The 13,017-nt window shown below is 46.9% G+C and overlaps 1 protein-coding gene across 1 annotated transcript; it reads left to right on the forward strand.

Moving 5' to 3' along the window:
* Positions 1-5,515: 5,515 nt before the first annotated feature.
* Positions 5,516-7,000, forward strand: LOC112964059 (transmembrane protein 151B-like). Its single transcript, XM_026061690.1, has one exon. The coding sequence runs from the start codon at positions 5,543-5,545 to the stop codon at positions 6,938-6,940; it is 1,398 nt and encodes a 465-aa protein (XP_025917475.1). The 5' UTR covers positions 5,516-5,542; the 3' UTR covers positions 6,941-7,000.
* The last annotated feature ends 6,017 nt before the right edge of the window (positions 7,001-13,017 follow it).

Genomic DNA, 13,017 nt, shown 5'->3' on the forward strand with positions numbered 1-13,017 from the left:
TTCAAATGTGCCTTTTAAAGAGAAATCAGGGTCTGGGAGAGGGGGTTAGGATTTTGGATTTATGGCCACCCTCAATGCAGTTGCTCATCAGCTCACTTAGGATGGCTACAACAGGGTACAACTTACCTGCCTGCGTTTTAATGCTGCTCAGTCGCAGGGATGAGTGMAAGTGCCAAATCCCCGGCCACCGGTGCCTTGCCCTGCCCGCAGGAGCACCATCCTTCCAGCAGGGAGAGAGTGGGGGCCAGGCCGTGCTCTGCCCCTCTGCTTTCTTTCCATCCCTTTATATTATGTGAGAGTAACAGCCCAAATCTTACTCCACGCTGTTCCAACACAAAGTACTTTTTAATTGCTTTAATTACTGTTACTGCAGCCAGCACCCAAAATGGGGCCAGAGGTGGGTGTGCCTGTGGGAATGAGCTCTGCGGCCGGTCGCTGCATACCTGCTTTTCATCTTGGGCATCTGCCATCCTAGACTGACTTTGAAGGCAATCGCCCTTTCCGTCACAGCTTGGATGCTTTGTCATTTGCAAACAAAGTTTTGCACCGAACTTTCTTGAAAGAATAAAAGTCTAAATGTTGCCAGCCTGGAAACTCCTGTCTGCTACAGGTGTTAGTTGAAATTCCAGTTCTCCGTCTGCAGTTAGGGCTTTCCAGACTATTTCCCAGCAACTGTGGCAACAAATTAAATAGCATCTATCGCTGTGTGTCTTGGAAGACTCCACGCCACCAGACAACAAGCAGACTAGGAGAGGGTATGGAGCTGGCTGACAGATCCTGAGCTCTGCACTTTGGGAAATGACAGTCCAAAAAACCCCAGCGCAAATACACTGAGTTCTTCAGTTGTTGCGTACTTTGCGAGCCCCACAGCTGTGTCCCTCCTTGCCCCCGCACTGCCCGCACATCCCCCGGCCCCTGCCCGCGCACCTGCACTCCTCCCCAGCATGCGCTCGCCTGCCCCTCTCACCTGCAGCGGTGTTTTCCTCATCTTCTCTGAGAAGTGCTAAACAATTTGGGAATTTTCCTTGATTTTTAGCTGTGGAAAAGTAGAATGAAGTTTTGTTTACTGATGATTTGAGTAAGAATTAGCAGGAAGTTCAAATCCAATTAAAAGAGATAAGAAGTCAAGCCTCTGAATGCCGTTCGGCAGCATGCCAGAGGCGTAGCAAGTCATTATTTGCAACACGTATTTTTAACCCGCCTTGAAATTCATAAACAATAATAATGACAGCTCGACTGTGTTTCTTCATAGCATGCTGTCCAAAAATGAAAGATTTTTACAATTGCTATTGTCAGCAGAGCTGGGTGGGAGCTTTTGGATGACACATTTGATTTGCCAAAACCATCACAGAAATGATGCAGTCTCATTTAAACTTTTGTCAGGAGACTTCTCAGGTCAACGCTGGAGTCTCTGCTCAAAGGCAAGCCCCCAAAGAGCAGGAGCAGCAGGACACCTCACTTGCTTTGGGTTGGAGACCCAAATCTGCGGGTCCTAGCTCTCGGGCAAAACGCCTGATGACTGTGCTTTTGTCTATTCTGGGACAGTTTCTGTTTGGCGCTGGCTTTCTGTTTGGCTCTCTGTCTTGGATTTCTTCAAATATATTTCTCTATTAAATTTTTCCAGGGATTATGGYTTTGTTCCACATCAAAACAACACAGAACCCACAACATTCTTCACTGAACGCAACTCTTGTTCTCTGACTAGTACAAGTTATCATGGAAATTATTAGTTTCCTTAAGCATTATTGTATTCATCCAGAAATACAAGCTGACCCTGTTTTGATCTGAAATATTATGCAGGGAGAGAATTCCACATAGTACCACAAACATCATGCTTGCAGGAAGATATGTTAATTAATAAAGTCTGAGAGCCACTGGTTTAACATATTAATGAATTTGTTATGCAGAGAAAGATGGAAAGATACATTTCCTTATTAGATTTTATGAGTGTGTGATGCTTTTATTGTAATTATTTGTTATATTTTGCGTCTTTCTTACAAACACTGTCAAAATGCTTTACCGTGTTCCTAACAGTGTAACTGTTTTAGATAATTATTTCAGCAGAAGGAAGGAGCAATAAGGGGATCTAGGCTGGATGAATATATTCAGAATTTGAGGTAAGATGAACAGCTATGAGGGTAGGCACTAGAAGAGGGACCCTTTTATAACTGAGGACCAGTGGAGAGTGAGATCTGATAGGAACAAAAGGAGGGTATAATACAGTGGGTCAGAAGGGCCAGAAGGAAAGAATAATGTTTTTCCCAAAGGGTTTTGAACATGAAGAGCCTGCTGAGGTGGATTGCAGTGTGAATGGGGGGCCTCCCTGGAGCAGTCTGATGGTGGGCACTATGGCTGCATGTCTTCATTAATGCAAGGAGAGAAGAGCTGCATTTTTCTATACGCTGCAGTGAAAATAGTGATGGTAGTCTGCCTCAGGAAGATCGAGCTTCTCCTGCGCTGTGGGCTGCATGCCATTTTTGAGGTGTCTCCAGAGGACGCACACAAAAATGTCATGCCAGGCCTGCGAGGCTCGGGGCTGCTGCCAGCCCAGCCCAGTGCTGGTCTCAACGTGGTGAGATGGGAGCCACCTCTTCCCGCAGAGGGTAGGTGGCATTTCATGGCAGGAAGCACATCAGGAGGCATTTGCCAGCTTTCAGACTCCAGTACAGCCCGTGATAACCCTGGGTGGATTGAATCAGCCCTTGGGCAGGATACAGCTGCAGAGAGCAGAAAAGCTGTTCGTCAAAGGCCAGCAAGATAAAGGACAGGTGGGGGCTGCAGTGCCTTTGGCAAATATTGCCTTAACAAACACGGGGCAGCCCTCGCACACTGCTGGGCGCCGGGCTGAGAACGCCTTGAATACATCAAGGAAAAGGTTGAGGTTCCCAGAGCTGCACGGAGTATTTGAGCACACACCTTACATTAAAACCCCTTCAGGTCAGACCCCTTTGGCTGGGCCCACTGCAGTTCTTTAGAGTATTAATCACAGACAATTTTACATGAAAAGTGCCTATGCAAACCTGCTGACTCTGGACTTAAATTCCCTCAGTAGAATATTGCCCAGCTGTTTTTTCTGCACAGTCCTCATGATTGGTGTAAAGGTATTTTCAGTTTTAGAGTTTTCTTCACATGAGAAAAACAACCTTCAGGGAAAAAAAAGGTGGATGTTTGCAATTCTTCACTATAGTGTATATTTTGGCATCGCCACAGCACAGAAAAACTCTAGCTCCATACAAAGACCAGACAAAAAACAAAAGGTAGATATTCCTAGTGCAGTTCCCAAGTGTCAGGAGAGTCTGGGGCTGAGTTGGGGGAACCGTGTGGCCAGGGCAGAAGCCTGCACCGGGGCGTAACAGCACGTGGACAGAGCGGCAGGCATTGACAGAGTTTCCCGAGGTGAAACTCCTCATGACTGCGGTTATATTTAGGAATACACTCACAAAAGTCCTGCAGTTATTGTTCAGCTGATTTGGGGGCTGGTTGAAGCCATGTTATTGCTTTCCTCAAGGTTTTCTGGAAAAGGCTATGGAAAATAGCCTTATTCTTACCAATACTTAGGTCTCTTCACTACCCTGCCTGCAGAAAAGGTATTTAACATGCACTTTAAAACCTGTTTAGCTTGTCTATACCCATTTTGGCCACTGTTAGTGTGAATGGCCTTAGTAAACAAAACTCAGCCCAGTATAATTATTCTTTATTCTAACACATAAATATATAAAAAATGTTTGGGATAAGAATGTAAATTCTTTAGAGATTCCTTCTGGAACCATCCAGAGCCAGATCCTGCCCTTAGTTACTGTAGATAAATACTGGTGTGGCTCCCTAAAATCAGTGAAATTACTCTGCATTTACAATATCAGATTTGAAGCTATGAAATCAAAACCTAACCCCATGAAGTCTAGTTTGGCAGTGGTCACAGAGAACCATAAAAATCTCTACAGTTACTTAGAAGTAGCTCTCTGTCCCAGAAAAAAAGCAATATTAAATTCTGATCTTATAGCCCTGCAAGGTTAGAAGCCAATGCTTCCACCTCATTGAGAAAATAGTAAACTCTTCTTTCTAGTGGTGCTGGGCTATTATTTTCTGGTCATAAAATGATAGTCCTTAAACTCCTGGCTGGCTCAAGATTACTTACTGACTCTTATGTGTTGTGGGTCTGAGACAAGCTATATTGGGGGAGAATTTTATCCTTGCAGAAAGAAAGAGAAAACATTTCCCAAACCTAGCATCTGCTGGCATCTACTGAGTAGTTTGGTGCATTAGAGGTGGCCCCTTGGGAGAAGGAGTAACAGTGTGCTTCTATTTTTGTACAGAATAGGGCTAGGCAGAGGGATAATGCATGAATATCAGTGCATACCTGCTCCCTCACTATTATTTTCTCAGTGTAAGGAGGAGGCAAAGGCTGGCAGTGACAAGCGGGAAGCAGACAGCCTTCAGCAATACCTGCCAGGTGGGCAGGGGGTCTTGCTTCACGTACTTTCTACAAATAGACTGCTGCCAGCCAGTAACGTAAGTCATGCTGCTGCTGCTCTTTGCAGAAGGACAACTCTGTTTTCTGCTAGCTGTGTGGCTTGATTTGGCCTTTTTTATTATAGCCCAGCATAGCATGACAATGCAGCTGATTCACTGCAACATCACAGGGGTAAGGGCTGCAATCACATCATCTCAGTGAAGGCAAGGGGAGGGCAGGAGGGCAAACTCCCTCTCTACTGCTCAGCCTGACTTTTGGAACTTGAAAGAAGGGGGTGCGCTACATTTTAAATATTCATATATATACCTTAGCTTCAAATGTTAAACTTTTTAGGTATTTTAAATAGGAGCTAGTCTTCTAGCCAGCCTGAAGCTATGCTGCACTGTACTGTAATCCTGTCACATTTTTAAATAAATGTGCTTGAATCTAGTAATTTTCCTGATGGCTAGCCTCCAGGAAAACGGTGTCGATCACTTGGTAGGTTTGAGGGTTGGGTCTGAGTCAGCTCTGAATCAGGTGGCAGCTCCGGCTCCACATGGCACTGGTCCCCTGCACTGCCCGGGAGGACACTCAGCCCCGGCGCGTGCAATGGAGCTGGTGATGTACCCTGCTGGCACCCGCACAGCTGAAGCAGGGGGAAGGCTGTAGTGGGCAGAGCGCAACTCGGCCACTTTCTCACCTACACCGGGGACCTCAGTGCCACAGTGCCAGCAGGAAGGGAGCAGGCGCACGCGGGGTGGTAAGCCGCAGCACCTCACTCCCGCTCGAGTGACTTCTCTCCCTGAAGCAAGGAGGAACWGGGAAGGAGTTCTGTCCGGAGATCTCTGTCCAGGGCATGGCGTTTCTGGGAAAGCTGTATATATTCATATTTATATTAAATAGGGTGGTGTCCTACTCCTCAGGCAGTTGAGGGCAAAACCAGACAGAGTCTCAAAAGCAAAAGTTGTTACGTGTGTTATGTAAAATAGTGTGACTGACAGGTTCTTCTCTCTGTTTCTCTTTCTCTCTCTCCCCCTTCCCTGGTGGTGTGATTCAAAGCAACGCCCTGTCAAGCAGTCCCTGAGCGCTTGCATGTGCAGAGAGTCACACTGGAAATGCCTCCTGCTCTCCATCCTCATGTACAGCTGTTTGGGTGCAGTGGCCTGGTGTCAGCTGGCTCGGGTCACCAAGCTCAGCTTTGATAGCTCCTTCAAGGGCAAGTCCATGATCTACCATGACAGCCCATGCTCAGATGGCTACGTCTACATCCCGTTGGCCTTTCTCTCCATGCTGTACGTAGTATACCTGGTGGAGTGCTGGCACTGCCACGTCAAGAGGGAGCTGCAGTACAAGGCTGATGTGGACAGTGTCTATGAATGCATCAACCGCATGCAGCAAGCCACCCCATGCATCTGGTGGAAGGCCATCAGCTACCATTTTGTGCGGCGTACCCGGCAGGTGACCCGGTACCGCAACGGTGATGCCTACACCACCACGCAAGTCTACCATGAGAGGGTCAACACCCATGTGGCTGAAGCAGAATTTGACTATTCTCACTGTGGATACAAGGACATCTCCAAGGAGCTCCTGGGCCTGGAGAGCTACACAGCCACCAAGCTGAGGTTCACAAAATGTTTCAGCTTTGCCAACATTGAATCTGAGAACTCTTACTTGACCCAGAGGGCTCACTTTTTCACAGAGATTGAGGGGCTGGATGACTACATGGAAGTGAGGGAAGGCATGCAGCTAAAAAACGTGGACTTTAAGGAACTTATGATGGCCTACGGGGACCCAGATCACCTCCCGTGGTACGTGTCCCACTATGCTTTCTGGGTGGCAGCTATCTTGATGATCTCATGGCCACTTAGGGTACTCATAGAGTATCAGACTGCTTATGTTCACTACCATGTGGAGAAACTGCTGGGCCTGGAGTACACAGCACCTGCTGCAGTGGAGGAACCCTTGTACAGGTACCGCATGCCCAGGGACACCACTCAGGACAGCACTGAGCTGGAGTGGCACATCTGCACCAATCGGCAGCTGATCCCCAGCTACTCGGAGGCCATGCTCATGGATCTGACAGACTCCCCAGCGTACAACAGCTACACGGTGTGTCAGTACAGTGAAGCGGCCCATGGCTGTGACCGCTGCAACCGTGCCTCCAGCACCTCATCCATCTTCTCACGCCACGCTTTCCACAGCTGCAGCGGCAACTCCCGCCTCTCCCTCAACACCAGCCGCTTCTCCCTCTGCCGTGTCCATGGCTCCCACAGGACAGGCCTCTGGAGAAGCCGCAGCAGCAGCATTGCTGACCGGGGTTGCCACGATGAACAGTGTTGCTCCTACTCCAGCCAGTTGGCTGTCAACGAAAACCCCCCAACCTACCATGACGCCCGCTTCTTCCCCGTGTTAATCGTGCACAGGCCTGGGGGGCATGACAGAAGACATTTCTATGTCAGACGCTCTTCCTGTCTAGAAACGTCGCTGTGATGGGTCTCTGTGGTTTCTTGGCTCCTCTGTCCTGGGACAGCTCCACCACAGTTTGCAGAGATGCCACTGGCAAGGAGCCCATAAGCTTCAGACCCCACAGTGGGTCTCCAGGACAAGTTTCTGATCTCAGTTCTTCTCCCTGCCATTGCAAGAGGATATATTCACGCTGACAAATAGCTAACTTCATTTCCAAAAGCTTCTCTGTCTCCTTCAGGTGATCTCCCTATTCATTCTCTTCCCTCTTCCTTTCGTTCTTTTACTCCTCACTCTTTCTCTGTTCCTTGGCTCTCTGCCTCTCCTCCCATCCTGCTCTCAACCTTTTTCTTATAGTTTAGTCACAGTATTTGACAGCTGTTTCCACTGGGGAATTTTTAAAGCCTTTGCTTTGCAGTGTATTTGCTCTCTTGGATGCCCTGCAAGGTAAGAAACTTAGAAGTAGCAAGGGCAAGTAAAACACTGAAAGACACATGGCCAGTTACTTTTGAGTCAGAAGGAGAATTCAGATCTGCAGAATCTGAGTCACCTGCTGTAAACCCCAAACTAGGCTTTTTTTTTTCCTCTCTTCACAAATCTTTTTTCATTTTCTTCTCATTTATTCTTTCCCTTTTTYGCTTTCTCCTCCTCTCCTTACCCTCATCTTCCTTTTTTTTTTCTCACTTTTGCTTTCCAATTTTTCTTAATACCTTTCTGGGTTTTTGCCAGTGAGGGAGTTTTTCAGGGCGTATTTGGCTACCATTGGCCAAAAAAAAAGTATTTGCAGCACAAATTTCACTGGTCACTGGCACAAGCACAGGAAATGTCCTTGGGGAATTCTGAGGACTTCCATTGCAGAGTAACAAAATGCACTGAAAAAGCAAAAAGCATGCCCTTTTCTAACCTTGCCCTGACTGGCCTACAGTGGAGACACTCTGCAACATTTCCAGCTGTAGTTAACCTCATTCTGCTCCACCAGTGTTAGCAATCGTTGGGAGCCACAATGTAGATCAGTGCCGTGTTAGCGCCACTATTTTTAGGACTGTGGGCCTGGTTTGTGGTTATTTCATTCCTACTACTTGCTCAGAGCTGCAGTGGCTGGAAGAGAGGAGAGAGGCAGGGGAAGAAAAGGTAAATATGGTATTAACCCACCATAACGTACCCACTGACAGTCTGGAGTTGTCAGGAAGCTCTTCCACTCAGAGTGTATATGAGAGCAATCCCAGGACTGCTCTACTTTACCTTCTGCTTCGTTGTGCCCCAGGGAGAGGTTTTGGCATGGAGCCCACTGCTGCCATCCCACTTGGGCCATGGGTACCCCTGGGGCAGGGAGTACAGCCAGGAGCCAGGAGCCAGCCCAAACCCTGCTCCTGCAGGGCTTCCCTTGAAGGAGGTGCAGAGCCTCCAATAAACTATTAGATTAGTCCCAGCAAAGTCAAATCCAGAATAAGCCTGGTGCTGGCAGAGCAGACCTAGTGTTAGCCAGCAGCGCAAGCACTCTGGGCTCTCTTGGGGCCCTCCTGCCCCCCGGCTCTGCAATGTGGCGTAGCAGGAATATTCCCTATTCTGGGCGCCAAGGACCGACCCAGGAGCTTGTGGCCATGCTCAGGACCTACTAGGGACCTTGCAGCCTGCCAGACCTGCACCCAGCAAGGGGTAGTCATACGCTGAGCAAGCTCTGTTCAGTTTCATTGCGTGGATGGCAAAGATTATTATCAACCGTGACTCACAGGAGAATGCAATACAATTGCAATACAGTAACTTTCAAAACAAAGTGTTATAACTCCCAACAGCAAGTAGATAAGAAACCGTGTCCCCAGAGGGGCTGGCAACAAATGCTTCCTCCTAAGTCAGTTTTGTGTGTATCTACATGTAATATGAAATTTGTAAAGTCATATTAGTATGTGTAGATTATATATATAACTGTGCATACTTATATGGTGATTTCTTATGGCATTGACTGTTGCACCATGTTAAATATATTTTGTTTTGGTTTGATGACTCCGTTTTGATAGACTGTATTTATTCCAGCTCCAGAAACAGAAACATTTCTTAGCATTGCCAATACCTGGCTGACCTGTTGCAAATGACTGCATCATCAGAAAGGTTGTTTAAATTTTTCTGAGTTAAACTTTTTAAATGTAAATACTTTATGTAGGATTTATGTGACATTTTCATTCTGACAGCTTGGCATTTACTGCAAAAGATAGATAACACATATGATGTGCTAGTTTATCACCTTTAAAAAAGAATAACCTTCCCAGACATGCGGAGGAGCCATGTTTGGGCTTGGGGTAATGTTTATAGCTAGACTGGGGCCAAAATCCTAAACTGGATAAAGGTCAAACTTAGAAAAAATCCAAACCTAGATCCACCCTACAAAGACCAAGTCCCTGTCCCCCATCCAAACCATGCCTCCTACCACCCCCAGGAAGAGCTGAGAGAATCTGGGAATGAGGAAAAAATCAGATCTGAGCTCAAAGCTCAGACTCATCTCTAATTTACTTTTATTCTTAAAATGGAGTAAGTACAAGTCTTTAATATGGTTCCCTATCTTTACACTCACTCACACAGAAAGTTAAAACCAGCACATATGGAAGGTTTCAGAGCTGGAGGAGGCTGCAACTTCAAGTAACAGAGTGGCTGGAGTATTTCAACACGATTTCTTATGGAAGGAGGTGGTAGGGAGGAAGACAAATAAGAAAGGAGAAAGGACAAAATGGTAGAAAAATATAAATTAAAAAAGAGCAGAGTTCAGATGCAGCTAAGATAATTCTCAGATGAGCAGCACACCTCAGTTAAGGCAAGCTTAGCCCAGACACAGGCAAGATGAGTTTCAAGTCTTCTTGTGTAGCTGCTGCAGCCACCTGTGACTTGAAATACCATGTCCAAAGTTTGGCATGGTCAGGYTGGCCACATGCATTTCAAGACTGTGTTATATGTAGGTCCATAGAAGAAGCTGCACTAAAACAATGTTATTATCTGGCGTGAACAAGCTCTAGCAATCCCATTATTATGATGGGCTGGGCAGAATATGGGAGACAGCTTACGCCAAGTCAATGAGTTTAACCTTTTCACTGTTCTCAAAAGCCACTGTAGTATCTAGCAGTTCTCAAAGGGTCCTTGGCAGGGTTTGAAGAGTCAGAGGATTTCTGCTTCCTCCTTCCCTCTGTTTTCACCTGGCTTTGGGACATATATTTGAGAACCCMTTCCCAAGCTGTAAAAGCCCCACACACACATAGGATAGCCTCCGGGCTCCCTGCTGTCCCTTGGAGCATCTGGTGGTAGTAACTGGAAAGCTGGGAGCAGCTCCCATCCTGGCCTGGGGCTGAATATTCTGATTTCAACACAYTACCAGTTCAGGAGGCATCTGAGCAATCATCTGGGTCTCCTACACAGCAGAGCAGAGCTACTCCTGTGACTCTTGAATGTCACTTCATTGTCCCTCTTGCCATTACTTCAGCTTACTAATGCAGGATGACAGATCTGTCCTCTCACGATGGAGGGAATAGTGCTGCTCTTCGAATCCAGCGTCAGAGAACAGAGAGGACATGGTTTTCAAATTGGAGTGCAAATGAGGCAACTCTATGGAAAACATGCTGTATAAAACAAGGGRATTTTGTATCCCATTGCAGACAATTTCAGCAATGGAGCAGTGGGCGAGAGCCAGCAACTTTTGCTGAACTGCTAGGGTTATGGCTTCTGACGTACAACATAGGCACTTGGGGGTGCTTTCTGTGGATAACCCACTCTTGTCCTGGAGGATCTCAATAATTAGAAAAGGCTGAAAATAGAGGAAGGTGAGGAAGTCCAGCAAGCACCTTTCTCCTTCCCTCCTGTCCTTCCTCCTGCCTTTCCTCCCTTCCTCCTTTCCTTTCTTCCTTTTTCATTCTCCCCAGCTTCGGAAATCTCCCATCACTGGGAATTCACTGCTGATTATTGTGCAGCCCTTTAGGCATTTTCTAGGATGTGCCTACACCACCCAACAGGTCCAGTGAGACATGACAGCACACTGTTGCAACAGAAGAGGTATGGAGAGGAGGAAGGCACCAGGTATTTATAAGCCACTGAGCCATGTCCTTCGTCTGTGTGCAGGGAGCACTGTAACTGGTAGCCCGTCCAGGAGAACAAAGCTGAGTTACTTCATTCAGTGACACTAAAGGCCAGGAGAATTTATTTGTCTTCAGTTCCTAAAAGCATTTCAGAATTACCAGTTCCTTTGATTTCTGCATGGTAATATTGCACTCCTCCGTAAGTTTTCCCACAGCAGTTTACACTCCAACTGGCAGTGCATACAGGATTTCAGTCCAATTTTCATGTGGTTCTTCCTGCCTGTCACTGTTGACATAAAGCCCTTCTCAGAAGAATTGAAGCCAGATTCCCTGCTAGTGAAAATTCACATTGTTCTACTGCTTCCAGCAAAGCTGTACTGACTTACACCAGTCCAGAGCCTGGCCTGTGTCATGCTACAAAAACTTCCTATCACATACTTCTCTTTACACAGAAACAAGCTCTTGTTGGTGTAGGAGTTTTTGGTTTGGGTTGGGGCTTGGGTGGGGGCACTGAAGTAATTAAAGCCAGTCAAAAGGAGAGGAATGACTCTGATGGACATTCTCTGCCTTAAGAAATTTGTCGACATTTGGGCTGAAAATTTCCTTTCTAAAAACTGGAGTGAAGGAAAGAGACTAAATCACAGAATGAAAAGAAATCTTTTCCGTATTCAAATAGCCATAAAAAGGAATGGCATTCTCATCATGAGCCTTGCATACGTTCTGTGAGGTTTGCTTATCACTAATTAAATTCACAGCTGATACTCAGGGACAGGATAGGCAGCACCTCTGGGCTGTGCTCTAGTCTCTGTATCCCATGGAAAAGCCAAACAGGTTTATATGGAGATTAATTCCCTAATATTGCAAAGCCCTGCCTTTCCCCTCCCTTCCTACCTTTGGCATGGTCATATATGACATTTGGATGAAACGTAATATGTTCCTTGAAGTACAGGCAAGCCCCGGGCACACAGCATGGAATCGAGCCTCTCCCTGCCACTGACTCCCTGGATGGGCTCAGTCAAGTCACACCACTTGTCTGTGCCTCCTCTTCCCTGTTTGCAAACTGGAGCTTTTCCTGAGCCCACGGGGCCAATATAGTGTAGTAAGCCTCTGTTATTGTAAAGCTGCTTGAAATCCTCAGATGAACAATGCCATAGAAACAGTGTTATTATAATGGTCACTACTTTTCTCATGAGGCAAAGTCTAAAAATATAGCTTCTTTCTAGAAGCCACTATCCCCATGAGTAAGCGCAGAAATACGCAGCATACATACATAGATGGGTATATATGGATATACGGGGGAGAGAGAGAGAGCAACGACAGTGAATGTGCTTTAAGCTCTTAGCAAACATGCGCAGAGCCTTGGAGCCCAAGATCGCAGTAAAAGGTGTGTCACGACTCCCTGTTCCCCAGAGTACACAGGCTTCCTGCAAGCTCTCAGGAAAGGGTGATTTGTCAGTATCTCCTCCTGGCCTCTTCACTGCAGCTTGAAGAATTGGGGGGGGGGGGTGACATTTTCATTCCAGTCATGAAATTTCCTTGGCATTGCTCCAGAATCCTAGGAATTCCTAGCAGAAATGCAAGTGGCTGTGGAGGAAAAGAAAAAGGTGATCAAAGCCCGGGACTTGGGGTGGAATTATGTAAGCTTGTTGTGCCTCAGTTTCTCCATTCACCTAATAGGACTGGCACTATTTCGCCATGCTCCTCAGCTTACCCAGGTGTCCATATCACTGCAGAGCCACTAGGTAAGAGTCATACCCTGATTGCTATTGCAGGCCTGAAAACTACGTTCTGTTATAACGATATTGCTCCTTAGGGTGTCTTTCAACTGAGATTCTCACCGTAATTCCTATGAAAAGACAGTGCCAGGAGATTTTTTTTTTTTTTGAATGATCTGTCAGGGACTTTTTCCCCGCCGTGCTAGCACCTTCCCAACAGCCGCTGGAAGCAGAGACCCCTCTGCCCAGACCTCTCTCTCCTTCCCCACGAGCAGAGCAGAGGAGAGGGCCAGGCCAAGCGGCTCCTGCCGGGAGGACACGGGCTCCCGCCCCAGCC

The sequence above is a fragment of the Apteryx rowi genome, unplaced genomic scaffold (assembly GCF_003343035.1).
Source record: "Apteryx rowi isolate R43461 unplaced genomic scaffold, aptRow1 scaffold_183, whole genome shotgun sequence".
Classification (NCBI taxonomy): domain Eukaryota; kingdom Metazoa; phylum Chordata; class Aves; order Apterygiformes; family Apterygidae; genus Apteryx; species Apteryx rowi.

What these genes read in the sequence shown, in the direction of transcription:
- LOC112964059 (XM_026061690.1), top strand. Translation starts at nt 5,543, where the DNA reads ATGTGCAGAGAGTCACACTGGAAATGCCTCCTGCTCTCCATCCTCATG.